Genomic DNA, 27,988 nt, shown 5'->3' with positions numbered 1-27,988 from the left:
CTCATCCTCTTTAGGTCCTAAAATAAACCAGCAGACAGATGTGATGACAGGGAAAAAGAAACTTTATTCTGATGTTTATAAAATTCACAAACACACGAGAATGGTCACTGTTGTTGGCATTTGTTGAATTATGCAGGATGTGTGCATTTACTACAAGCAGTGACAGTAGAGGAACTTAACACTTAGGAAGGAAACAAATTACGTCACACGCTCCACTCATGATGGACTCGTCAACATTTGGTCTTCAAAACCTGAGGCATAGGTGACAAAAAAATGTCCACAATAAATCGACTTTCTGCAGTGTCCAAATTTGGCGTAGCTGCACTCCACCCTGATCGTCACAGCAATAAGCGTCATCGATTGGAATTGTTAATTACTATATGCGGAGAAAGCATACTTCCAACTTCCATTTGGGATCGTTACTTGTGTTAATGACGACAAAAGCGAGGTAGGACTGTTTAACCGCATTCCAGATCACCTTGCAGTGTTCTGAAGGGTTTAACTTTGGATGTTTGAGCTAAGCGCACCATACCTTGTTCCATTTTCAACGCACACATTCTCTCTGAAGTACAAACTGAAAAGACTTGGGCCATATTGAAGTGGTGGACAGACAGACATTAAATAGTGCATTAGTGAACCACCTCATTAGACACAAGGAAAAACAAACACTAATTTCCCATCCAAATGACTAAATGAAGCTCCTCCCCTCATCTCAACATGGGTATTTGTCACAATTATATTTGTATCAGACTCGGCTTTGGCCTTAGCATAAAAAAAACCAAAAAAAAACCAGCGGTAAGCATTCAGCAAATATATGCAAATTCACTTAATTCTATGTATTGTGAACATTTATGGAGTACTGTCAATGGTTTTGAGCTTTTTATAACTGTACTTCAAGCAGGCCGTCTTTGCTTTGAGTAGTAAGCGGACTTTTGGTAGAAAGAGACAATTACAGATTAACAGCTGCTATAAGAATTGGGAACATACAAATACAGTTCTGCGTACATCTAACTTCCCATGAACAGACGGCAATTCTCTAACTCGGCAAACATCCGATTGACTGTATTGACATGTCCTCAGTACCAGATGTGCTTCTTTCTTGGTCCGTTCACGAGTCAAAAAAAGGCGGGGGGGTCTTCAATTTCTGGCAGCCAAGACCACCGATAGGGCCACGCCACCGATGGCGACTGCTGTGGCGCCAAATAACCACTTCCAGCTGAGACCCTGGAGAGGAAAAGGGGTGGAAGGATTGACAAAAGAAGGGGGTGGAGAGCATTTTAATGTTTACCCTGACACAATGGAAGTAAATTGAAGCAACAGGTTTCCCCATCACACAGGTTAGAAAAACCACAATTGCGGAGACAGTGAAGGGACTGAGCTCCTGTGAGAAGGACTCACCCATGAGAACTTGGTCCAGTGTTTGTGTGGGCTGCTGCTGCCGGGGTTGCCCAGCATCTTTTTATACATGGCCTGCTCGGCTCCTCTCTGCTCCGACTGTTTCTTCACCAGTTTGGACAGCTCCGCATGGATCGTCTACAGGGGCAAAATGGTCACAAATGAGCCAACATCGGTAATGGAAATGTGTCAAGAGGACAACAGCCTGACATTTATACTCGGGCGGTTAGGGAATGATGAATGCGAAAGGGAATGTGTTTCGCTGTGATGCACAGATGGATGACAGAAGCTTGATCATTCTCATAGTCCACTCATTAAAAAAATAATCATCATTCATCACATGCAGTTGACAAAACAACCGGTGCCAAACTGACAATATTTTCTTTTTGTTATTAGTAATCAATTAAATAAATGTTACCTTCATCAATAGTGCCAAATTCATTTATGGAGTCAGGAGTCTTATTTGAAGCTAAGGCTAACTTATTTTAATGCAAAATGTGTTTATCAACCTTTGCCTTTTGCAAGTGCATTCCCAATTTAGTACACAAAGCACCGCCTCTAAAATGCATTCTCCAAATAGCAGCATGCAAAAGACGATCCAATAAACACACGCAAACAAATAAATGATCTCACAGCTGTAAATAACATATTTTCATTTACACGGTGAAAGAAAAGCTGAAAAAAAACAAGTTGTGTTTGACAGATTGATGTAGGACTGTGTGCTTGTGTGTGGGGGCTCCGAATCCCACAGTCACAGAACCTTGTATGTCCATCTGTGGGGAGCGGAAGAACAGAAGGCACGAGATGGCACCGGCGTGCAAGGCGCAACCTATTTAAAGCCACTCGAAAAGCAAATCCTCTCAAATGACGAGCAGGCGGCTGGGCCTGTGGGATGTGATAGTTTGACTTGTGGCACCATCTAGTGGCCCTTTACAGTAACTCAATACAAAAAGGTGGGCGTCAAGTCTTATTTTGATTTTTTTGTTTTCACTGTCCGATGTCCGGCGACACTTTTGCGAAAGAAAGCATTAAGGTGCATTTGACCTTGTTGCTGGGTTCCAGCTTCAGTGCCTTTCTCAAAGTTTGAATGGCTTTTCCGTATTCACCTTGCAAGGCCAGCACCTGCAGTGAGAATGAATACAACACCAGGCTGTCAGTTCAAATGATGACATTAGACGCTACGTGAAAGTATGTGAAATGTGCACCTTGCCCATGCGGAAGAGTGCTTTGATGTTATTCGGCTGGTGGCTGAGGGCGGCGACGCACGATTTGAAGGCAGCGTCGTAGTGGTCCAGCTTAAGCTGCGCTGCCGCCATGTTGTTCAGACACTTTACTTGCACGCGTATCAAGTCATTTTCCTCTCTCGGACTTATGTCCACTGTCGAGATCAAAGAAAGACAGATGGTGATGATTTTGTTTTCCGTGGGGGAAGAGGTGGACTTGCCGCGTTACCTTTGGAGCTGGATTCCGTGATTTGCTGGGCGATGCTGTATGAGTTGATGGCAAAAGCAAAGTCTCCGCGTTGATAATGGAAGTTGCCCTTTTCTCTCTTTCCATCGGCGAGCGCGATCTTCTCTTCAGGGGGCAGCAGCTCCACGTCTGGTGCGTCGCAGACTTTCTTCAGCTCCACTTCCAGGGTCAGCTCAGCATTGGGCGGCACGGGCGGTTCCCGACTGCAAAAACAAAAATTGCATTTAACATTCAGAAAAAAAAAACAGGTTGTATATTTGATTGGGGGGGGGGAGAGATGCAATTACCTTCCACAACTTCCGTACGCATACGTAGCAGCAGTTTGGATAAGCGCCTTCTCGCCCATTTCCATGAGCAGCACTGCAAGATCCAGGGCCTGAAAGAGGTAAAGCAAGCGACTGCAACAATTGCAAAAATCGCAACAATGTACAAAAACCATTTTGAGGTCAAAATGAAAAAGTGATCTCTTTTGGTGTCAAATTGCAAGGACTTGCAATTTCTTCATTTCAATGGAAGGAGACTCCCTTTTAACATTTTAGTCAGAATGAAAGATGCAGCTAGAACATTTGGCCCATTAAAAAATCCCCATAAATGGTCACAAAAAACACCCCCCCCCCAAAAAAGAAAAAAAAACACTTGGGAGCTTTCTCTGTAGCGTAGTCAATGTCGGAACAACATGTTCCTGCTATCAAAACAACTCGAGGTGTTTAAAGCCAAGCTTGGACAAACAGTACGTTCAAATAAAGAATCTGCTATAAAGTACCTGGATGACATCGCCGTCCCCCAAAGTGAACAACAGATCGTCATGTTCTTCCACCAGTGTTTCATCCTTGAGAAATGTTTTTAGACAAATAGTCACATTCTGTCCTTTCGTCGGACGACTGTCCTGGCCCTTGCCTGCCACCAGGACCTTTTTCTTCAGTTGTTCATTACCTTTGGACAAAACATGCTACATATTACAATTACATACCACAAAATTATCTCTCAAACAGTAAAAATGTCTCTGCAAATTTCTCTTCAAATGCCACGGGAAGGAAGTACAGCTGCTGCAAAATACACCAGCCCTTGTTTTTCTGCACAAATCAAAGCCGTCAAAGTATTACTTTGTAGTACACGATGTTAGATTTAATTCAAGGAGCTTTGTTTACATTTTTGATGTCCTGTTTTGTTGGTGGTCCTTGAATGCAACAAATGCAGCGAAAAGCGAAACTATTGGCCCGTGTAGCATTTTTGTCTACAAAATTTTTGTAGGCTAGTCTCCTAGCTAATACTATTTATAAGCTTCGTGGTTTGTTATGATAATTTCACAATCTGTACATGCGAGCAATGGTGTCCCTGTTGTCCTTCCGACTGGGATGTCGATTAGTGCAAATATTCTGTTGCCACTGTACGGTTCTTTTATGTGGCAGTGCAGTGTTTTGCACCGGAACAATTTCCGGTAACAAACAAAACTCGCGAAAACCGAAACCGGGGGACCACTGTGTTGTTTAACACTTGTTTTTTTACGGTGTTTGCGAGTAGGTACGAAGCAAAACACTAACCTAGCACATCCAGCCATTCCTGCGAGGCTTCTTCGGGGTCTGCCTTCTCGTTTTCGGGTTCCTTGCGACCCTGACCCTCGCCGGCGTCTTCCAGGGGAGGTGGGTCGTCGTCAATGTCACCGTCTTTCAAGACCTCAAAGTCTTCCCCACTGTCGAGCAACGACGCCCGACAGGTCTTCTTGGCTGGAGCCGCCACGCTGCCCTGGCTATCGACGATGTCCATTATATTTCCCAGTCATAAAATTGAGTTGCTAAAGTGGGCTGCAAAACGTTAAAGCAAATTTAATCCCCGATATCAACAATGCGTTTGATGAAGTCACAAATCTAGGTTCCGTTCGTGAGGATTTCAAACATATCGAACCGCTTAGTTTCTCCTCTCAACGTACCCTTAAGCGGCCACAATGAACTCTTAACTTAATAAAACGTGAACAAGACATCACTATTTCCAAGCCTTCATTACGTTTCTGGAAGTTTCTAGAAAGTTCTCCCACGCTTTCTTCAAGGATAGCTGGTCTCGTGTCAGCTGGCCTTGATGTGATTATGCTTGGAAGCTAACTGGCTAACGCTAGTGACGTTTTATGCTACTTAATAGCGTCCGGTCAAAATGAACGCATGTGTTTAGATGTATAGCTTACCTTTGAACACTTGGAATTGTGGTGGCAGCACAACGCTTCATTCAATCGACAATGAAAGTCAGCCAGCCTTCTTGTGTTGTAACAAATCACCCCCACTTCCGGTGAAACTTTCACTACCGCTAGTCATGACAGTAATGACGGCGGAGACTTTCAAAATAAAAGCTAACATCCTTATTATTACTTCTTAGGTAGAATTGACAGTCTGCGCAACAAAATCCCTTTACGTAATGCTGAGAATGGGTATACTTGTGTCCCAAAATGATGTATGTATTTTTTAAATTCACCTGATGAGGCAACTATGTAAAATTAAATATAACTATGTGCGTTTTGCAGAAGAGATTCAAACAATGAGGGGGGAAAAAAAATCAAATGACATTTATTATTGATACATTGTTTCTTCTTTCTGATAAGCAAATGATCTTGTTTTTTTCCCTCCTCCTTTCAGTCTAAAGAAACTTTACAATATAAAGAAACATACAAAGAACATCTTTATTACCTACACAAGACATCTACGGCCCTAAGACAAGATTCCCAACTATCCTAGCATGAAATACAAAGCAAACCAGGAGACAGACTGCTTCATATTGAACACTGCAGGAGAATCCATTATGTCCCCCCCCCCCTTTCCCATGATACCCCCGCCCCCTCCCACACTCAACATGACCAGCAGATCTTACTCCTAATGGTACAGTATTATACATCACAATAGAAGTACAGAGATGATCCATATACACAGAGGACTGAGAGAGTGTCTATACAGGACTCCATAGCAAAGAACACCGTTTTTTTTCTTCTTTTTTTATCACCTCATGTTCATTTCAAAACAAACTCCTGTTTGAACCGGCTCAAAATGAAAAATCCTTCATATTAAAAATTGCAACATGAGGTCAGGTTTGAATTAGAACTTCTAGTCATTGCTGTGTCCTAGAACGTTTTGTTTTGGAAATTTAGTCACATATGAGCCAAATAGTCAACGGGCGTCCTTTCTCCTCTATGAAAGAAAACATGGACAGTTTCATTAATAATTTACTCTCAGCTGTACTCATCGGTAGTGACTGACATATCAAAACATGTCCATGATATCAAAATGCATTGTACAGTATTTACAAAAACGGGAACAAAAAAATAATAAGGGGGATGACACTCGAGGGAAGAAAGGGAAGGTTGGGTGTCATTATGTTGACCGGCGAGTGTCTCCCCCCACTGGCTTCCTCTGGGAGCTAAATCTTGGATATCCACCCAGCACATACGTTATAATATCATTTTTTTTTTTTATCCCTTAAAAATTGGGCCAAATGTACAAGAGGAATCATGTTACATAGATTCTGGGAACATATTAAGGCCTTGTAAAATTAAAATTTCAGTCATACGTTTGAACTTATCTCTCATGTTATTCCAACTTTATTTCATCTCTTAAAATAATTAAATTTTTGTTAAATCCTCACTTTTTTCTTTTTTTTTTACAGAGTGGCGCTAACACTCCTTCATATCAATGGGCAAAATTGAATTAAAAAATAGGCGAGATTAAACGACATAAAAAAAAAAAAGGATTTGAGGGCATGGAAAATACATTTTAGGGATTTACAGGCACAATTGTATGCATCAATGAATAAAAAGAACAATGCAGGTTAAATATTTACACAAATCTGTTAGTGGAGGAATGGCTGATTTGAAGATATGCTGTATTCTACAAACCTGAAATTTATATGACCTCATACTGGATTAAGCTGCTTTAGTTCAGAGTTGCTACTTACGGACTTGGCGGACATCACGATGTACCGTGCATATAAAAAGTCTACACACCCTTGTCCAAATGGTGTTTGTGATTTTTAAAAACATGAGCCTGAAAGAAAAAAAATCAATTTATTGAATCATGTCCATCGGGTGTTATTGATTTATTTTAACCTTTCAAAACAGAATAGTCAAGTTAAAGAACTGAGATGATAGGTTGCATAAGTGTGCACACCCTCGTGACTAGGATGTGGCTGTGTTCAGAACGAAGCAGTCAAATTGAAAACCACATTAAATGAGAGTCAGTACACACCTGCTACCATTTAAAGGGCGCCTGATGAACCCCAAATAATGTTGCGATGTTCTAGTGGGCTTTTTATAGCCACGGTACATCAAGTATCTTTGTACCGGTATGTACACATGATGTATGTACATGTATATAGATAGTATTTATTTTTCAAAAACAACAAAAATAAAACAAATACTGGCCTAGTATTTTTGTGTAATTTTTCAATCGAAACCATCTGAGTGCTGACTGGCATATTTCCCAATGGGTCTTGAATGCAGCAGAACATGTCAAGATTTCACAAAAGATTTTTGGGGGGGCTGTGCCATTGCTGAGCTTCATGACTGGTTGAATGGGCTGGGGGCGATTTTTTTTTTTTTTTGGGGGGTGGGGGTGCTCCAAGGCTCATGACGAGGAGCGATCAGGGGGGAGAGTGGTCGCAGCAGGCGAGGAAGAAAGTCTCATGTTCTTACGCCCATTTTACAGACGTTGGGATGGGGGCCCTTGAGGGGGGTCCTGCTGTCCATGGGCATCCCGAGGGGCTGCGCGCCGGCCGATCCACACGGACGAGGGAGGAAAAGGGGAAGAGGGCAATGCAAGACGCACCGTGGGTGAGGGGGGAGAGGGTAAGAGGGAGATGAAAAAGTAAAATAAAAAAAAAACGAATCACACACTCATCGTCATGTTGGGTGAATACTGTAAAAAGAGAGAAAAGGAGAGAGAGAGAGAGAGAGGGAAGGGAGAGAAAAGATAAGCCCATACTCTTATTCAACTTAAGTCAAGCAACACTGGACTATATGCAGCCCCCTTTTTATAGCAGCAAGTCATGGACTATTATCATGTGAGTAAACCAGCAGCAAGCAAAGTGTCGTCCATACAGTAGGGGGACGGAGGGGGAGGAGGAAGAGGAGTAGAGCAGCCAGCCCACAGAAGAATGTTAGAGAATGTAAGGTGGCAGCGAGAGATTGTGATGCACCATCATCATCATCATCATCATCAGTCGTCTTGTATGATGACAGTTTGCATGCACACTTGTTGTGTTTACATGCACGTGTTTGGTTTTAATGCCGTGTTGTTAAGACAAAAGCACAAAGAAAAGTATTCATCACAATCTTAATCCTGTACATCCACCGTGACTGTTCCTGACATTTAAGGGATTGCTTGCATGCAGATAACAACATTTATTTTTATTAGATGATTCATAAAAAGTGGATTTAATTTATTTGTTTGTTTGTTTAGTTATTTGGGGCTTTGTCCAGACTTAAATGCTTCTGGCGTGGCCTTGGGTGGATGTAGTCGAAGATGTGGCGCTACTCACACTTTCACTTTGGAATGGGTTTAAAAAGTTGCCTGCCATCTCGCCGTCATCCCGCGGAGTGCCGGGGGGATTGTTCATGCCTGCCATGTTGTTGGGAGAATTCTACCACACAACGGCACAAAACAAGTCAGTAAGTAGAAGCGCATGCTTCTTAATTGACACACACAAGGCAGAATAATAGATTTTTGTGACGTTGACTAGTCGTGAATTGTTTGTTGGCAGCAATTGATGATTTAAAAAAAATAAAAATGGAAGTCTTGTGTCCACACATGCAACAAAGACTGTATTTCGCCTCACCTTTGGCAACCCGTCCATGTCACCAGAGCCTGTGAGCAGACAACAAAAATGAAAGCTTAGGAGTGGTCTGCTAATTGTTCCTAACAGCCTAACAGACTAGAATGAAGCTGCGAGTATTAGACACACAAGAGCGCCTATCCGCATCAACTCATCAAATCTCGTTTTAATTACCGTAATTTTCGGACTATAAGTCGCGTTTTTTTCCATAGTTTGGGTGGGGGGGTGACTTATACTCAGGAGCGACTTATATACATATGTATGTTTTTTTTCACTTTTTTGGGCATTTTATGGCTGGTGCGACTTATACTCCGGTGCGACTTATAGTCCGAAAATTACGGTACAGCTAAAAAGGAGGGAGCACTTCCTCAGACCGCCCCTAGAGGGCGCAATCTGACTTGCAGTCAAAAATCAACGCTCACCTAGAGAGCCGTTCATATGGTGCTGTTCCATGGCCCCCATGCCACCCATGGGCCCGTCTGGCCCCGGTCCCATTGGGAACTGGAAAGAACAAAAAGTATTATTATTGTCAGTGGAAAAAAAAAAAAGTTTCTTGTTTTTCTTACTACTCACATTAGGTCTGTTCCCACCAGGGCCGATGGGGTTCATCATCGTGTAAATGTTTTCGCTCGAGTTTGTTGAATCTATACGGAAAACACAGAAGGATTTTTTTAAAATGTAATTCACATTTATATATTTAATTCATACAAATGAAATAGAGGTGATGTTTTCCAAATCTGTAACATGTTTCTCCGCACCTAATAGCTAGCCAAAGCTTGTTGCTAGCTAGCTAGCTGCTTACGTGGCATAAGCATAGCACCCAAGCATTTGTTCAGCCCAGCAAACCGATTTTTCAATTATTGAATTATTTTTTTAAATAGTCTATATGTCACCTCCTGGACTTGGCATGATGGGGGTTCCTGGTGGTCCTCCTCCCCCCGGGGGACCCTGAAGAGCAAACCAAGAAAATAGGAGAGTCAAGTGAGCGCAGTGTCAGCACGCCTCGGCTTACACATCTCAGCAGAAGTGACAGATCACTTCATGGTCTCACACACGCACACACAAACATGAGAAGACGTCAGCGGGACGCTCACCACGTAGTTGCCCGGAGATGAAGATGAATAAGCTATCTGTGGAGAGATGACATGTTGCCATGTCAAACGAGCTCAGATGTCAGCGCAAATAAAAACGTGAGGGGTGAGTGTCACTCACCGAGTTATTGTTGGGGTTCGGCCATGGGCCTCTTCCGCCAGGACCCCTGAAGGCAAAAACATAGACTCATTATTATCAAACATAATGGACGCAATGAGACAATGGCCCAATACAAATATACAAAACAAAGCCGTTTGTGCATTCTTGACAGGCTACTTACATGTTCATGCCAGGCATGCCTGGCCCCATGGAGTTGGGAGGAGGCCTCATTCCTCCACCGTAATTCTGCAAAAAACAGACATACAAAGCAGTCAGAGAAGTTCAGCAGCCAGCGCTTCTTTAGTTCAATGCTCTTCCTTTCCTGGCATAGTTACAAATGTCATCAAATAATATTTTCAAAAAGAAAACACAAGGAGCAAGACTCCGATTACCTGAAATTGGTTTTTGCAGATTATTATGAGCTGGATGACTAAGAATTTACACAGACATACTTTATTATTATTTTTAATTATTATTTTTTTAGCGTGTAGTCAATAAAAAAAAATACCTAGGTAATTATTATGATATATTATACGGTATTATATTTGTCTTAATAAAAACACTTTGATACACTGAATCAATCGATCTGATTCTTGTTTTCGTTCCTTTTTTTATTTGAATAGATTCAGAATTATGTTTTTTTTTTTGTGTGCACGATCTTGTTCAGGCTTTGCATATATCTGTGTGCAGCGGGTGAGGCTCCACTCCGAGGCGGAGTTTTGTTCAGCAGACGATTACACTTGTCGAGCAGATGCCGCACCAGCTGCCGGTGCGCTCCGTGCCAAGGGTGGCATCGTAGTAAATGGGGCCCCCAGTGCGGGCGGGAGGTGGTCACCGGGTGCCTCTGTATGTGTGTGTGTCCTCATCTGTGTGTGTCTTTATGTATGTGTATGTTGCGAGGCTGCCGCACAATCAAGCAGCTGTCCGGTCATTGTCATTCAAAAGGACACAAGACAAAAAAGCAACAGCCAAGAGTGTAAAAAGCAAAGTGTGCCACGTTGGCACAACTTTTGGTGAATGTGTTGGCAAGCATGTGATATTCCTCCCAAGGTGTGAGTGGGCAGGGGGGGGGGGGGTGTAGAGTGGGCAGATTCCAGCGAGGAACCAAGCTCGCATTAAAAAGTTGTCAAGTTGGCACTGGAACCAAGTGAGTGAGTTTGCCTCTCGCTATGCAAATTGCAAACATAAACGGCACAGTCAAGAGAAGTTTCAAGTGTTGTTTACAAGCGTGACACCTTTTTAAGCCTGCTAGAATGTTACCAAGGATCTCCAGTAATTCAATATTTTGTACCTGTGGCCCCATTGCTCCCATTCCTCGAGGAGGATTCATTCTCATTGGACCGCCCATGTTTGGATGTCCTGTGCAGAGAGATGAAGAAACAGCCTTTTTTTTAAAAAAATAGCCACGCTAAAATAATGTTTCAATTGGAATCATTTAATCAATCAGTTGATACCTTGGGGTCTGGTGGGGTCCAAGCTGTTTGGCAGGAGAGGTTGTGATCCCGGGATGCTCCCTGGTGGTTGGTTTGGCATGCGGAGTGCGGGTCTAGGACCACCTGGGTACCGCGGCGACATAAATGGCTACAAGAAAAAGATGTGGATAAAGTTAATCTAGCCAGTATGTGTGGCCAATTCAAATGTAGGCCAACAGGGGGAGCTGTTGGAATTCAGAACAATGCACCCGCCAGAGTTCGGCTCGCAGCGACATGACATTCCCGAGCAAGGAGTTACTTAGGGATGGTAAGGCATTTAGATAAAGTCAAAGAAAGACAAATATAAGTAGAGGGAGGTTAAAAAAAACATGCCACAATGAATTTGTAAGGAACAATGTAAGAGAAGAAGAAGAGGAGGCGGACAGTTTAAGAGGAAAAACCGTGGAGGAGTGAGTATAAGTGATGGTTTACATTTTGTGCAGCTTGGTGCTTCTTATGTAACACAATTGTGTGTTTCTTGTCATGTAAGCTCGGAAAATAAGATGGAATAACATGCATCGTTCACTCACAGGCCAATTCAATGGTTCACCTGAACTGCTGCATGAAGTCTGACTTTAGAAATAATTTAACAGCATGCTTCTTGTTGTGCTACATGCTTATTTTTGTAGGCTGCAGTTCAAGATCTGGCAAGACAGCTGGTCACTAAATGAGCGTTGTAGTTGGACAGATATTGTAGATGTTCCACAAGGTTCTATGCAAGGTCGACAAATTTTTGCATTATGCTCACATTAATGCACAACGTAAATAGAAGTGGCCTGTACTTCACAATGTCTAATCGAATAATAAGAAGTACTTCAGTGTCAGATGTTAAAAAAAAAAAAAAATCTGTCAATTTTATGAATATGGAAAGTTATGCAACGCCATCTTGAGTTACAATGAATTTTCTCTCGTCTCTTCTCCTTGACCAACTTGTGGTGCGTTTACACGCAAGCGGACGCGCCGTTGTCAGGCCATGCTGCAATATTAATGCTCTACTGATGGACTCCGGGACGGCGAGTGCCTGGCCGAGGGGGGTGGGTGGGGGAGAAACCCCTCCAGATGCCTCACCGCCCCTTCCAGTCCGGCCCGCCGCAGCTAAATTATTCATCCGGCACGCCGTCCTGAATGCAGCTTGTCCCGGGCCAGCGAGAGTGTGTGTGAATAAGGAAGTGTGTGTGCATTTGTGTGTATTACCTGTCCGTGAGGGCCCATCATGGGATTGCTGGGGTTGTGTGGGGGAGGCTGCGTATGAGGAGAAGGCTGAGATCCTGGGGGACCCTGGAGACGAACACACATGGCCATGTCAATAAAGAACAAGACAGAATTCCATAGGATTCCATGGGTTAAACATTTCTTGCTGTACAGTGGTTCTAAAAAAAGCGACACAACCTTGTTGAGATGTCAAGTTTTGTGATATCAATAACGGCACCAAGCTCATTTGAACACATTTGACCTCGTTAAAAAAAAAAAAAAAACGTACAACTTTTACCTGAGGTTGCAAAAGTGTGCACACCCTATTATAACTGTGATTGGATGGATTGTGATTACTTCATTAAAAATATGTTTTAAAATACTTTTCTTTGACAAGTGAAGAGGGGAAAAAAAACTGAGGTAGCAAAAGTGTTCACACCCTCTTTGTCAAGAACTCCGTTATCAGGTGTGTGTGTTCCTGGTAAGGTGTTATGTTTCGTCCATGCAGGGATGCTCTAACAGGTGTGTATCTAACATCACAGCTAAAAGACAGAAGGATTATGGGATTACTTGGAAAATAACCTGAGACACACACACACACACACACACACACACACACACTCAAACTCTCAGACACATACACATAAGGATGCGCTCGGTAATTTTCCGAGCATACAAATCAGAAAGAAAAACACAAACCTCAGTTTGGTAGAGATGATTGTTTTCCGTTATCAAATTAACTCATTTTCTTGATACGTGAAATTGATTTAATTAATAAAAGATTATTCCTTCTACTGTTGTTATTTATTCAATAAATAATTTCAGAAGAATACCAATGACCCGATTTACAATTTTTTTTTTTTTAGCCTAACAAATAATGCAAAACTTTACGACATCACGACATCCATTTTGATAGAGTTTGTCCCCTCGAGTTTGAGCTGGAGCTGTTCCCAACTCACTTGACTGGCTGCTTGCCAATCGTAGAGCAAATACAGACTAACAAGCATTCCCACACCTATGGATAATTTAGAGCCGTACTGCCCGACTACAATTTCATTAAATCTAAAACAAGGTGGAAGTGAGTGAGCAGGGTGCAGCTACAAAAAAAAAACTGGGTGAGAGGAATCCCCAAATCAAGTAAAAGCCACCAAAGGAATAAATGCAGGTGCTTCCTCTGGCTCTGCCTGTTGACTTTCACGCTGTTATGAAATTACGCAGACAAACAGCACGCAGCCAGCCTGAAATCTATCCTCGTGCTCGAAAAATGTTGGTTTAGTTGGACATGCGGCACAGACTGGATGTGTTGGCACAGTAGTGACGTGTGTGTGTGTGTGTGTGTTTTGGGGTGGTTAACACCTGCTGTCCTGGCCCACTCTGTCTCTCAGCAGGTTCACGCTGGGGCTAATGCAGCACGAGCTCCGTCTGACCTCAGAGGTTATTGTGGTTGTTGCCAAGCCAGCCATCCAGCCAGTGTGTGTATGCGAGATTGTGTGTGTGTGTCTAACAAGACACCCCTGCAGGGTCTGGGCTGCACTGACCCAGATGTAGCTTCTTCTCTATATAGTCACACGGACTAGTTTCCCCTCACTTAGGATGAACCGGCGTTGACATTTTCCTGCTTCATGCCTGGCTTCAACACTCCCCTTCAATAATTCACTGTATCATATGAGAAGGAGCTATTGTAGACCCCCCCCCCCCAAAAAAAAATCAAAGTTCAGTGGGATGCCTTGTGGGGATAATATAATGATCACACACAGACACACGCACAAGTTTTACAATTCTCATTATACAGTATTTTAGTGTCATATTAAATTGGAATGATACGTCTCTGATACTGTCGGGAGATGAGTCTGCCACTGGAGGTTTGCATATTAAAAAAACATGTCTAATAAAGTAAAAAAATCATTAGACACCTCGTAAAGGAAGCTAACCATCTTACTACAAAAGAACAACTGGCTTAAGTTACAAAACAGTTAGCTAATTTTAGCCTATCACCGCTAGTTAGCGGGAACTGTAATCATTCCACACGTTGGTTAAATGGACACAGCTACTGATGTCGTAGTCACGGATGATCACGGATATTGCAATACACCGCAAATGCATATTTATATGAGTATTATCTCCTATAAATCTGCCAAACAAACCAATCGTTTGAAGCTTGCTGAACTCAGGTCTGCTACTGATACTTATATTAAGACAACTTGCTTCTTGCCTCTGAAAATAGCAGTGGAAGTGGCGTGAGTAGCCACTGTGTAAACATATTCGTGCCCCCACAGCATGAAGAATAGCCCGTGCACACTCTTCCCCCCCCCCATAATGTGCCATAATGGAGCACAGTGCTTCGGCTGGCCGGGCCTCTGCGGGCCTTCCTGCCATTACATGTGAATGGGGCCGGCATACGGCCTTTATGACCGCGCTGTTCCCTCTGCAGGTCCCCGCAGAGAAAGAACTCTTCAACTGTCACAGAGGTGTACGCGGGCCAACATTGTGTATGTGTGTGTTTGTGTATGAGCGGCCAGGAGTGGAGAAAGGGGGAGGGGGGGGGGGGGGCATAGGGAGCGTTAAATGAAGCAATTAATAAAATCATTTTCTAGCCGGCTAAGGAGATAACAGCTTGGCACGGGACCACAAAAGCATCGACGCAGCCCCCTCGCTTTCCCGACACTGATTTCAGACCTGCAGCAGCCATCCCCTGTTGGTGGCTTTAACTCAGTCGCCACTAGAGGGCAGTGTGTCGCTGCGGTCGAGCAGCAGGAACACACACACGCTAAAACACACACACAAGCGCACACACTGTGAGAATACAAAGCAGCCTGCATCACTGAACACAACAAACAAAGCCAGGAGGAACAGCCCGCACACACTCACTCTCACACACACACAAGCGAGCACACCCACATTGACACACGCACATTGTCACTCCTTGCTAACATTCCAGAGAGCTCTCCAGCTAGCTGACAATAAATATAGCACAGTGACAAGATGACAACATGCTATCAGGGCTGAATGAGAGACATTAAACATGATAGAATGGTAGCGAGTCATCCGTGTCAATCGGGCCGAGCGGCAGATGAGCGAGAAGTGAAAAAGTTCCGGGTTCGAGTCCGACTTCCTATGATAAACTCAATGATGTTCAATGGCTGTAATGGGATTTTTTTACCAGAACAGACATATGATTAGATGTCTACAAAATGGCTTTAGAGTTTGTGAAGTGGCATGTGACTGGTTTTGTTGTCTTCTTTGCCAAGTAACTGTCAACATTTTATTATCGCGAGGCGGCTACTGTTTAGCACAAGTGTGACAGCTGCTGCCACGTTAGTTATACTGCATTTTCGCCACTGCTCTGTGCAATTTCAGCCCTTCAATTACTCAAATGTTTTTTTTTCCTAGACAGTAATAATTAAATCACAAACTCTCACTACTCTTAAAAATAAATTGCTTACAGTAGATGATTTAACGACGGCAAAAGTTGCATGTACGTCGCTTTCCCACAACCCACAATTGTCACGACCGCAGCAATTGTCAAACAATAATGAAACCGCCGTTTTTAGCGTTAGCTTTTTGTTAGCTACTCAGCATAGCAACGATAAACACGAGGCGAAGACTGTCTGTAACTAACCAAGCTAAACTTCACAACATACAAAGATCTTAGGAAAATCGAGATGTATCCTTTCAATATACTTCCTTAGCACCGATTATGACGCAACACTACTAGCCAGGGTTTTGTAGTATCTTGTGAAAAGGTCTTTTATTGTGTGAACAGCTCAGAATAGGATGCACAGAAAAAAAAAACGTAATATGTGAATAGTGAACCGGGAGTAGGCGGGGCCATAAGTCAGCCAGGATAGACTCCGAGAGCCTTTCCCGTGACCCTGAACAGGACAAGAGTAGAAAAGAAATGTCCACTGACGTCTGAGGCAAAGACTGATGTTTACCTTGAGTGAACAAAATCAAGGACGGTAAGAAGAAAATGTTTCAAGTGGCCGTCATTCTTCAGAATCCCTGAGGAAGAATCGTTCGGTGTCACTTTTGTGGCAAGACAAGCAGCACTGATAAGAGTCAAGTATGGTTCTGTTCCTCGGTGGGTTTTCACATTGAAGGGAGTGACACCTTTTTGGCCTGCATGAGCTGTTTCGCTCTTCACAATATTTTCGGGGATTTTCATTTTTACTTTCAGCTGGGATAGATTTGCTCGCTGAATTTGTAGGCTACTTAGCGGAGCAACTGATCAGAGGCGACATACGTCTTTTACCTTTTGGGAAAAAAGCAGGTGTCTCTCTAATTCGCCACGTGCTCACCATGTAGCCGCTTTGAAGAGTCTCCTTGCCTTTGATACTTGCGCCGCTTGTTCTTAAATGTGTCATCGAACTTAATCCTCTTGTTGGGCTCGGTCCCGGAAGCACCTGTGCGCTAAACAACCCGATCGTTCTCGACTCTTGGATCTTTTTTTTTTCTTTTCTTGGGCAAGAGGAGATGCGACATTGAGGTTCCAAAGAGCCTGCTTACTTGTACTGACAGATCTAAGAGGTGTTTGACTTCGGATCAGAGGATCAACCCGATGTCGGAATTAACACTTTGTCTGCACTGATGTTATCCGGAACATGTATACGGGGAATAGAACAACACTCAGAGGCATTCATTCTTTATCCTCTGCAAAGAATGACCAATATTAAACCAGCTGAGTGCTTTCGAGAAGTTGCGAAACTATTTTTACACTCCATTTTTGTATTCGATGATGTCATTACTCAGATTTAATAAAATGCAAAATTATTTTTCCTCATTAAAAAATGTGTTTCAATTTAATTTTTGGGGGGCGGAGTTTTCTTTTATTTCACTGATTCCAAATGCAGGTGATCTGAGTTACAAGCATGGTCGAGGAACGGGTTCAATTTGTATCTCAAGGTGCCACCGTGTCAATAATAACGGCACAGTTGGCAAAATGATCGATCGAATATGTTTATTTTTCATCAAATGAATGTTCTGAACTTCTGTTTCCATGCCAGTGTTGTGCTTAATTACGCTGGTGATAGGAGTCACCCACTTAACTGCACACACAATCAACAGAATTCGTACAGATCAATTAATGGATTATAATGCGTACGAAAAACATTGGCCAACGAGTCTCCCGATGCCTTTGTGTGCTCTCTTCCTCCTCCTCCTCCTGCTGCTATCATTAATTCGCTCTCCCCTCCCCGCCATCTCCCCTCTGCCTGTCCTCCCCAGAGGGCCGTGATGCAGCAGTGATGGACTTTGCCTGCGAGGGGAGGGGGCTTATACACCTGACAAGTACCCCCGTTTGGACCCTGGCGCCGTCTCCTTGTCTTATTTTCTGTTTGCGCATCTCATCTATCGACTGTTTGCATGCAGCAGGGGGCTCGTAGCACCTCTGCCCCTCACCCTTGGCTCTCTCGCAATCAAACTTCGGGTCGCCCGTGTTAATTACCTCGCCGGCACAGCGGGGAAGTCAAATAAGAAAAGCGCTCACGAGCCGGCGAGTTGCCACGTGTCACCTCCGAACGGCATGTGCGACAAAAGAAGTCCGTAGATTCACATCCGAGTCTTTAGATGGATGTAGTGAGAGTTTCGAAATCGTCCCCTTTCAAAAGCCGGGAGTTGTGCGAAAGAAAGGCTGGCAACCGCAGTGGCCATTAGTTCATCGGGGAGTGAATGTCAGCTCGCCAGGAATGCAGCGTGTACGCTTTCAGCTCGGGTTTCAGCTATGTCATACTCAAACTACCGCGCAGTAGTGTGTGTCTGTGTAATTGGGAAGTTTCAAGACGGGGCGGGAAGCATTTCTTCTGCGTTTATTTCAAGCGTGTGACAATAAATCGCTCCTTTGGTTTCGGACCACTTGGCTCTGTGGTGACACCTTACTTTCTACCACGTCACCTAGTATAAACAAAACATGTGTCACGGTAGGTAGTCGGAAGCATTTGTGGTAAGCATGAGAAGGAAAAAAAGAAAAGAAAAAAATGATGCAGTTCAAGGAGTGAAAGCTGCCGCCAAAGTTCAACTTGGGCCGAGCGGTGAATTTATCTGTAAATAAATGATTATTTTCCCATTAAAAGCTCTCAAAATAGAAACGGAAAAACTTAAAATATGGACATCGTTGAAGAAACTGATTACTTAAAAGCTGTTGCCATGCTAACCAGTCAAAATATAATGAAATGTGACAATTGGGGCAATAAATAAAATAAAACGAATAAATAAATAAATAAATAAATAAATAAATAAATAAATAAATAAATAAATAAATAAATAAATAAATAAATAGATAAATAGATAAATATATAAATAAAATTGCAAAATTACAATGCTATGCGTGCTTATTTCGAAATAACAACAAATGCTTGCCGTTTTCTCTGCCGTGTTCTGGTTGGAGATTGAAACCAGAGAACGTGGTCATGCTTGAACTAAATCCATCCATTCCTCTTGTTACTCCCTGCATCCCCTCTGCCATGCTGTCTGTCTGTCTGTCCGCCTGTCTGTCCGTCATGCGCAGGGGGGGGTCTATTTATGGAACGGCGTGTCACTCACGCAACACCACCAGATAGCTTTCTCCCTGCCTGCTGCCTGCACGCCGCTCATACATCATTAACATTCCGAGCGACCCCGACACGCACACTCCCGCCCGCGCGCGCGCACGCACGCGTCTCACATCCATGAGCACATGGATATGCATGCAAATGGCTGCGTTGCACACGGTACGCATATAGGCAGGAATTATCTCAAAGTGCGTTTGGCTCTTTGTTGTCGCAGTTAATACGGGAATGATGGATTACCGTAATTATTTAATTATGACAGAATTCAATTGTATTAATTTAGTCCACGTCGGGTTTTGAAATCCATTTTCATTTATTTTATATAATGTTTTTGTTAAAAATGGGCAACATTAATGATGGTGATCCAGACAATGTACAATATGCGATGATTTATTTTCATTCGAATTTGAAAATTATCATTCAGCACTTGTTTTTTTAATGGCCAATTTGCATTCATCAAAAGTTTGGATCACATTTTGGAATAAAAGCAGTTTTTTTCCCCCTCCTTATAAATGAAGATGTTTAATCCGAACTACAAGTCCAGGAGTCTCTAACGGAGTAAAATAATAAATCAAATAAAATTAAATAAATAAAAAATGTAAAAAAAAAAAAAAAAAAGGCCATTTCAAAGCCACCTCCAAACTTTTGAATCGTACATACAATTTCACATTTTCACGGAAAATTCGACATTGCCTGGGTGACCCCAAACGTTTGCGTACATCTCAAGTCTATATCAATTATAACATGATAAAAGAGGACAGCGTGCGCGCGGCGTCATGCTTCATTACTGACAGAGCCATTAAAGTTGTGCTCAAGGACACCACCGTGAGACAAACAGCCATGAAATATGAATGCTCATCTCCATGCCGTTATATAACGATCACCTCTGTTTTGTTTAAGTCATAACTCCCCGCGACGCCTTCTTTCTCATCCACTAACGCGACGATAAAACTTCCAAACTAGTCGGATATGGGTCAAAGTAAAAGCGTGCTGTAAAAAGGCTCGCGTGTGGGACGGCGTGTGCGTGTGAGACCCTGTCGACAGCCTTCAGAGAACACAGAGCAGTGATGACAGGAGGAATTAGTGAAGCAACACAAACCAGGGAGAACAGTCTCCTCCTCTCTTCCCACCTTCACTGACACACTTTAGAGGCCGCGATGGCGAGTTGGGCGACTACAAAGTGCACGAGGAGGCAACAAGCCGGGCCGTGTGACATATGGACGGGGAGGGGGCAGAGAAGGGCACACATCTGGATAGGGATTAGGACAGCTAAAGAGGCAAAAAAAAAGGAGGAGGAGCATAAATAAGGTTGGCTTTAAGGGTGGTCAAGGGGGAGGGGCGGAGGTTTTTGCCGTCGGTGTGAAAATCACATTCGGAATGAGGGAAAGCGATAGTGCCTCATGACTGAATGTAGATGTCCGATGCAAAGCTTAGGAGTGAAATTTGGTTGTGGTGCTTACTTGGAAAAATCCCGGGGGCATGGGTCCTCCCGGCATGCCGTCGTTGGGCGGCATGTTGCCCATCACTGGGCTGGGGGCGGCGGCCGCGCTCTGGAAAACACACATGACGCATATTGAGCCACAGAACAATAAAGGCAAATTTGGTACATTAAGTACAGTTTAGTTGTATTTAACTTTTGAAGTTCTCTATATTTTCCTTGGATGTCGTGAGAACCGCTACCATACGTGAAGCTTCTCACAGTACTGGGGGACCTCCCCAAAGTGGGCGTCGCCATTTCTGACTATTTGTATTAGATCATACTGTTTGTCTCAATTGTTCTTGAGGAACATCTCGGCCTAGGATGACTTCCACGGGTTTATCTTGGACGTGTTGTGACATCCGAGAAAGGCAATAACAGATTTTTTTTTTTTCTTTCTTAGGAATTTTCTTCGGCGGGATGAGTCACTTTGTTTCATGTTCTCTTACGAAAATACCCCGAGACGCGACACGGCGCTAACCTCGACCTGGCCCTAATAAAACGCCTAATTGCTGGCGGTTAGTTGAGATCTGGAGGGAGGAAGGCTGCCTAAAAACACAGCTAACATACCACAGAGAGACTGATCTATAACAGAAGGATAGAAATGAACTGGGGGGGGGGGGAGTGCAAGGAAAAACAATGTCCAAAGAGGACTTAAAGGGTCAAGATGTTCACTATTTGATTTGCAAGAAGTGTGCAAGGCTTCGCACACTACGCAGGTGAAGCAGCAGCAGCAGTAGCAGCAGCAGCAGCAGCAGCAGCAAAAGGCCCCCTTTTCCTAGTTGCCATGACTACCCCGACCTCAGCTCCTGCACTCCAGTGCCCATTAAAACCCTCGGGCCGTCAATCAACAGCATGGCCGCGGTGGCGCAGGGAAAGCGAGCGAGCGAGGGAGAAGGAGAGAAAAAATGAAAATGAAGAAGAGTGGCAAAAAGAAGAGAGAGATGCAGTCAGACGGATCTCTGTTGTCCAACGTTATCGCCTCGGTTCTCTCGGCGGAAAATGAAAAGGAGCTTGTAGCTAATGTTGCATTTGTGACTTGCTCCTGGATGTTGCGGTTATTATTACACTCCTCAGTCTCCACTTTGCTGCAGCAATCTGTCAGTATTATATATGTCTTGACCATTATGGATCATTTTTTTAGGCCGATATTTCATCAACCATTCATTGGCCGATTAATAACGAAGAAAAAAAATCCTGAATGCTAACCACCGTTTAGTGGAGAACCCGCCACAACCCCTTAGCATAAGCGGCTAACATAGGGCAAATAATTTTATTCGACGACACTTGGTGAAGTTCACACGTTCACACTCAAGTTAGTGAGTAATTGAGCGCAGATGAGGATAGATATACCATTTTAACAAGTCAGACTCATTTTGGGGTTAAAAGTGGGATAGCAGGCGGTTCACATTTGATGTCTCTCTCTAACAACAGAGGGGTCGCACGGTTTGCGAAGCTCTTCAGCTCCGTGCCAAAGGCTACTTTGCCTGCCAGGCTGGCTGGATAGCTCTCAGACAGTGAACGCAAGTGTGTATCAGTGCACGGATCAGACCGCCGCTTCCGGAGAGTAATGGATCCGCTGTTATCTGCTTCCAAACAAGCAGACCGACACCATACTACGACTACCTGCTGGCCACTGTAACACGGCCGGCCGGTGCTTGAGAAAGTATGTCTGTCAATGTGTTTTTCCGCACATAATAGTCAAAATTGCCGTTTTTCAGTCTCCATAAGCTCACCGACCAAGGTAGGGATTTCTCACGAGTACCGTCATCACCGCTATTCCCATCCCGGGGACCTTCAGTCACGACCCTCCTTCACTTCCACTTCCCTCAGCCAAGTCTGTACAATAAGTGTCAGTCGAGGCGATCCCGTCATGATAAGTAGAGGCGGGAGCGGGTGACGGGGCGGCAGACGAGTCGTGATGTAGAGGAAAAAAAGCGGACTATTAACGGGGTATAGTGGCGCCTTGAGCTACGACTGATTCAACTTTTTCCAGATAAAAGCCATCATCTGCTAGCTTAATGCTAACGACATATAAGCAAGCAACTCATATTTTGACACAAGCGACACATTTATACATTCAATACAACAGTACACGGTCATATATTCTTTATCCTCTGCGAGGAGTCGAGACAATCTGACACACCATACTGCCCCCTGGTGGCCAAGGTGAGCAGCAACAAAAGTTATTTATCCATCGGTATTCAGTATCGGGCAGTACTCAAAGAGTAAATACTTGTGCTGCTATTCGTCTGGAAAAAAGAAAGTGGTATTGAACTCTTCTAGTTCACCTCACACCCTGAGCTGACAAAATAATCACACACATACATTCACAGGACGACATTAAAAAAACGGCGTGGCTGCCGGCCAGTAAACTTGCTATTGATTAGGGCGGGAGACTGCGGAGACGGATACACGATGCATGACACAGACAACGCAGGTAAACTATTGAAGCCCCCCTAGTGGGATCAGATGGATTTGTGCTTTTCATGGTCCACCACAGAGATGTTTTGTTTGAAGCATGTTCACATAGCGCGGGTTTACTTCCAAATAGCGAGGGGATAGCATCTTCGCTAGCTTTCAAAATGAGCAAGGAAGCACGTCTTTACTCAAAGTAGCTTCTCCCGGACAATTTTCGGTCCAAAATTTAAAGGCTTTTAGTAGGATGGAATCGTTCTTGATATTTTTATTAAATGAGTGGATCCATGGATGCGCACACACACCACGCAAAGCCTTTATTGGCAGTGTCGAGAGGTTGCCGACAGCCTGCTACTCACCCGGGCGACCCTTCCTAACACAGGTCCCCCCTGCTGGTACTGCTCTTTAATTACAAACACACACACACACACACACGCCACTCGCTCGGCCCGTGCCCTTTTACTCCCTCATTAAGCACTCGATGTCGCCACGAGAGACTCAGGACCAACGCGCACTCAGTTATGTGCACTCTATGAGTGGAGCTTGCATTTGCAGCTAGGTGCCTAATTGAAGATCATTAACGAGGCTAATTAGGGAATGCTCGGAGGCTAGAGCTAAATGTGGCGGGATGAAAGGTGTGCGTTGAGGGAAGGAAACCGTGCATTCAGATAAGTTATAAATTAGCACGACTTGTTCTGCTGGAGTTGTTCTGACCGAGTTGTTTACTTTTCAGGCGACTGTGAGGAGCTACTTGAGTAGTCAAATAAAGAAAAAAATAGACTAGAATAAGTTATGTCAATTTCCCCTCCGCCCCCACTAGTAATGTGACAATTTAATTAAAATAAGAGAAAATATTTTGAAAGGAAAACGACTAATAAACTGAATCTCTGTGGTTGCATAAGTGTACACACCCTCGCTACTTTTGTGGCTTTATATAAATACATTTTGGGTCGATATCTGGGTAAACTGTAAAAAGCAAAATGCTGAGGCTATTTTGCCAGTTCTCCGAGTGAAAGAGACGCTTGTTCTCTTGTTCTTCTTCCATTCGGACTACTGGACATAAATCCTCAGAGGTGAAAAACAACCCGCCAGCGCCTTTAAATCAAAAGAGCAAGCGCACATTTCATCAGGCGCGCTTTCACCCTAACATCCACTAATCATAAAGATGGGGAAGGCGGGGGGGCATTAGAATGGAAGCATCGCCACACAGCTCTCTGCAACAAAAAAAAAACCAATAAAACTCTGCTACCACGTTGTGTCTATATGTGAGAAAAAAAAAACATCAGAAATTCCACAGGCCAACAGCCGCCATTTCAAATGAGCGGAATTCTCTAGAAAGCGAGGAAGGGTGCAAACGGAAGCAGCAGACGGCAAGAGTTGGCGCCGCAAAAGGTAGGACAGCAAAAACACCAGGAATGCCTTTAGTGTCTGAGCCTCATCATAAATAACACCTACACACACACAAACATTTTCATCACTGCCGCACACATTCGTACATGGCTGGTGGGAACGTAGCGTATCCGCGCACGCCCTTCACTTTATGACATTTAGCGAGCAATACAGAGTGGCATTTAACAATGATTTGCTGTTCTGTTCCCGCCACCTTTCTTTATGAATATATGTAAATAATTGGAGATGAGAAGAGCAAACGCAAATCAAAGGGATTTGAATTAGTGTAAATAGTGTCACGTTACTGCCCTTACAAGTGTGCAAAATGATTCATTAGCATAATTGCGCTAAACTCAACACACTACATCAAAAGGAATGTGACATTTGCAGAAAATAATTTTTATAATATAATGGTTTCCCTAATCAATATTTATCGATTTTTTTACCACCATAAGGTAAATATTTTAATAATATATATTACATTTACTTATGTAAAATGTTATCCAGAATCAATTGTTGTTGTTTTTCGGCTGTATGTTAAGCAAGGACGAAATAAATCCTTAAAAATGGCATATTTGATTGAACACGTAAAGAGTGAATTTGCTCTGATTGACACCAATGTGGATTTATTGCATCGAGTTATGGGAATCTTGCGAGGCGCACTTTTGTATCACAAATGTTGCAAAGAGGTTCACTGTAAATATTCGAATTGAAGAAATAAATCTTTTTCGCCGTAAAAGTTGTTTTCATGAAACTCGCACCGGTTTCCATTTTATTTGACTGGATTATTTGTTGTGATAATGACTTGCCCTGCACTGTGTTATGACAGAATTGAACATTTGTGAGAAAATTACACTCGCACACCTGGCGATTGACCTCCGCACCAAAAACGCAAGAAATGTGACCCCCCACTGATGCTTCGAATGGCAAATAACATTTTGAAGCGTACTCTTGTTATTTTATTGAGGCTGCAAACAATAGGGTATTAAATAAGAGCATTTTATATATATATAAAAAAAAAAAAACTGACATGCTAAGTGTAAAATCCACTTCATGTTGAAGCAGTGCGGCCAGCCATAAAACTTCTCAAACTGAAGTTCGATCGGGGACAGACAAACTTTTTGCCAGGTGGCATTTTGCAACGGCGCTCCGATGTCAATGGGCGAGCCACCGGCGAGGGGAATGATACGCTTCCCAAAAAAAAAACCCGGCAAAGTCTAAGCTGTCAAACGCTGACGGCTTGGTTTTACACTGAGACAGTATGACAGTTAAAAATGGTCAAAGATCACTTGGAAAGCTTTCTCTTGAACGGCGAATAAAGGATGGGCTTGACTGTGGGAACAAACTATTTCCGCAAGCGCCAACTGCGGCCGGTGGCATCTTTGCATTTTCGGGTGTCATCCAACCTCCAGATACACACTTCCACACTTGCGACTCAAACGTGTTGCAGCTCCAACTTTTGGGGCCAAAATTTAATAACATAACACTTCGTCAGCCAGACCTCCTACGAGACTATTAAAAATGAAAAAGAGTTGCTGGCAACCTTGCTAGCAATGGCTACCTCCTTATTCTTAGCCGTTCTTTTATATTATAACGCTGCTAGACTCCTTTTTTTTCATTTCTATTGGAAGAGGGAAAAAAGTGCTGGGTCAAAAGTAACCCGAATTGGATGTAAAAAGCTAACTCAGCTTTTCTTTTTTTTCTTTTTTTAAATGAATAACCTAAAAAGATGTGTCGGTCCCATTTTGGGTTCTTTTTATTCTTTAAGTACATAATGTCTCCTAATGAAAGGCACCAACTATTTTGATTCAAGCTTGGGATTTTCAGTGGCTGGGAATTGGCAATTAGCCCAAAGGTTGTTGTGGATGGGTCCAACTTGGTGTTACCAAGTTCACCCTGACCGGGATTTGAACCTTGATCCCCTTTGGGGCCGTGGCGTGACGCACTTTAGCAATCCAAGCGCCATCAACAATTCCCAAAAACTGCTTCAACTCTACTACGCAACTAAAAACCAATCTTCAACCAAATCTGTTGGGTCAAAATAATGAACCCAACTTTTGGTCGAAGTAACCCAATCTGCTCAAAACCTGCAATACGGTTAAAATGCTAACAAGAATTAGCATCTATAATCTTTCACCATGTCGGAAAAATGAGCTGTATAAAATCCGTCGCAAGGTTCAGTTCCGTTCACGTCTCCCACCTGCGGCCCCGTCGGACGTTCCGCCCCGTCGTGTGGATTCGCCGCTTATGTTTTGTGAGTGACAAGACACAGACGAGACATTTAAAACCATCGCACGCCAGTCTGATCCACTCAACCCGTTTTCTATTTTAACGCGCGTCTGAGTATGTGTGTGTTAATGTGTGTGTGGAGCCAGGCAGGAAGAGGCATTCCCAAAGGAGCAGTCCTCTTGAGCGCCAGACATTGGGGGGTTGGGCCATGAGACACACACACACACAACTAATTTCCATTTCATATCCCCGAGGCAGCGGCGTGTAGACCACCTCCACCTCCAAAGGCCAAAGCGACAGCTTGGGATTGAAACGTTTTGATAAATGGAAAAATTCACTCGATGGTCTGCGACGACGATCCGACTTTATCGTGCGTCATGTAGCGTCATCCCCTATGCCAGTCCATCGCCACGTGACGTCGAGCCTAAACGTAAATACTGCAACGTGTTTTCCCCTCTGAGCCTCTTGTAAGCGCGTCTCCTTAGCTTTAGCATTAGCATTTAACATCAGGATCAATTCATTCATCATAAGTGCAGATAAATCCCGAGTCGGAGCAATTCAGGCAAAACAGCCGCCTGTACAATGCAGAGTGGCACTCGTTACCATGACGACTAAGGTGCAGCTAGGGCGTTGCGACGGGTCCAAATAGCCAAGGTATATTATGCGCAAATACAACGTTGGTTGCGTCTCTGAAACTACCAAGATGACAAATCGGCGGCTTGACTCCCTGTATTCGTAAAAAAATGAAAATAAAAAAGCGGACAATAAAAGCCGTCTTTGCTGTCTTAAATGGGCAGTTTGCTACTCATCATTACCAGCAGAGAGAAACTGAAACGACTCATAAATAGATGTTTCTGCTACTAAATCTGTCATTTGCGGTGTGTTTATATGAAATACGTTATTGTAAAACTGTTTTTTTTACTGCTTCTGGAGGGGGGGGGGAGACAGCGACAGGTTTCATGGTTTTAATCGATGAATTGATCCTTAATTTTCCCCATTGTGCAGTGGTGGTAAACCCGCGGCGGTTAAAAGAGCGACAAAGAAAAACAACTGGAGCAACTTTTCAAGGTCGATCTAGAATATTCGAGAAATATATGTCATGTTCGGCGTTACTGGCAGCCCTACTCCCGAGGTAAATCAGGTTCTACTCTTCAGACCTGCTGACCAAACAACACCTCGCCCTGTCTGCTGCCAGACAGGGAGGAGGGCGGGAGGGAGGGGGGGGGGGGTTGAAAACCACATTCCCAAGACAATGGCTGGTCTGTGGGACTTGCTGAACCTGCGAGGAGGGCCCCCGGAGGCACGTGGCCTGCTGAAGGGTAGAAATGTTGGAGAGAGGAGAAAGTTGCAAGAGTAAGCGAGGGAGGAGAGTCGCAGCAGAGATAAGGAGAGAATGCTAAAACGCTCAA

General features: G+C 43.6%; 2 protein-coding genes across 3 annotated transcripts in view; both read right to left on the bottom strand.

Annotated features, from left to right (window-relative positions):
- Positions 1-44: 44 nt before the first annotated feature.
- Positions 45-5,197, bottom strand: fkbp8 (FKBP prolyl isomerase 8). Its single transcript, XM_061297198.1, has 9 exons — positions 5,042-5,197; positions 4,407-4,667; positions 3,629-3,798; positions 3,153-3,241; positions 2,848-3,068; positions 2,601-2,773; positions 2,440-2,517; positions 1,399-1,533; positions 45-1,224 (listed from the first exon to the last, which is right to left on the bottom strand). The coding sequence occupies exons 2-9, from the start codon at positions 4,627-4,629 to the stop codon at positions 1,138-1,140; spliced, it is 1,176 nt and encodes a 391-aa protein (XP_061153182.1). The 5' UTR covers positions 4,630-4,667; positions 5,042-5,197; the 3' UTR covers positions 45-1,137.
- A 204-nt stretch (positions 5,198-5,401) lies between these two features.
- ssbp4 (single stranded DNA binding protein 4) overlaps positions 5,402-27,988 on the bottom strand; it is a 53,249-nt gene continuing 30,662 nt past the window's right edge. The window contains exons 5-17 of one of the 2 annotated variants that reach the window (XM_061297197.1): positions 20,527-20,616; positions 12,528-12,611; positions 11,316-11,442; positions 11,153-11,220; positions 10,043-10,107; positions 9,883-9,928; positions 9,765-9,800; positions 9,564-9,618; positions 9,244-9,314; positions 9,093-9,171; positions 8,674-8,702; positions 8,377-8,478; positions 5,402-7,754 (exon numbers count right to left, since the gene is read on the bottom strand). In XM_061297197.1, coding sequence (XP_061153181.1) covers positions 7,725-7,754; positions 8,377-8,478; positions 8,674-8,702; positions 9,093-9,171; positions 9,244-9,314; positions 9,564-9,618; positions 9,765-9,800; positions 9,883-9,928; positions 10,043-10,107; positions 11,153-11,220; positions 11,316-11,442; positions 12,528-12,611; positions 20,527-20,616 — 882 coding nt within the window. In that variant the 3' untranslated portion in view covers positions 5,402-7,724. The remainder of the gene's footprint in view (positions 7,755-8,376; positions 8,479-8,673; positions 8,703-9,092; positions 9,172-9,243; positions 9,315-9,563; positions 9,619-9,764; positions 9,801-9,882; positions 9,929-10,042; positions 10,108-11,152; positions 11,221-11,315; positions 11,443-12,527; positions 12,612-20,526; positions 20,617-27,988) is intronic. The other variant, XM_061297196.1, reaches the window with a different exon arrangement.

Source organism: Syngnathus typhle, linkage group LG14, assembly GCF_033458585.1.
Source record: "Syngnathus typhle isolate RoL2023-S1 ecotype Sweden linkage group LG14, RoL_Styp_1.0, whole genome shotgun sequence".
Classification (NCBI taxonomy): Eukaryota; Metazoa; Chordata; class Actinopteri; order Syngnathiformes; family Syngnathidae; genus Syngnathus; species Syngnathus typhle.
The sequence above is the reverse complement of the archived record's forward strand: the minus strand, read 5'-3'. Positions and strand labels throughout refer to the sequence as shown.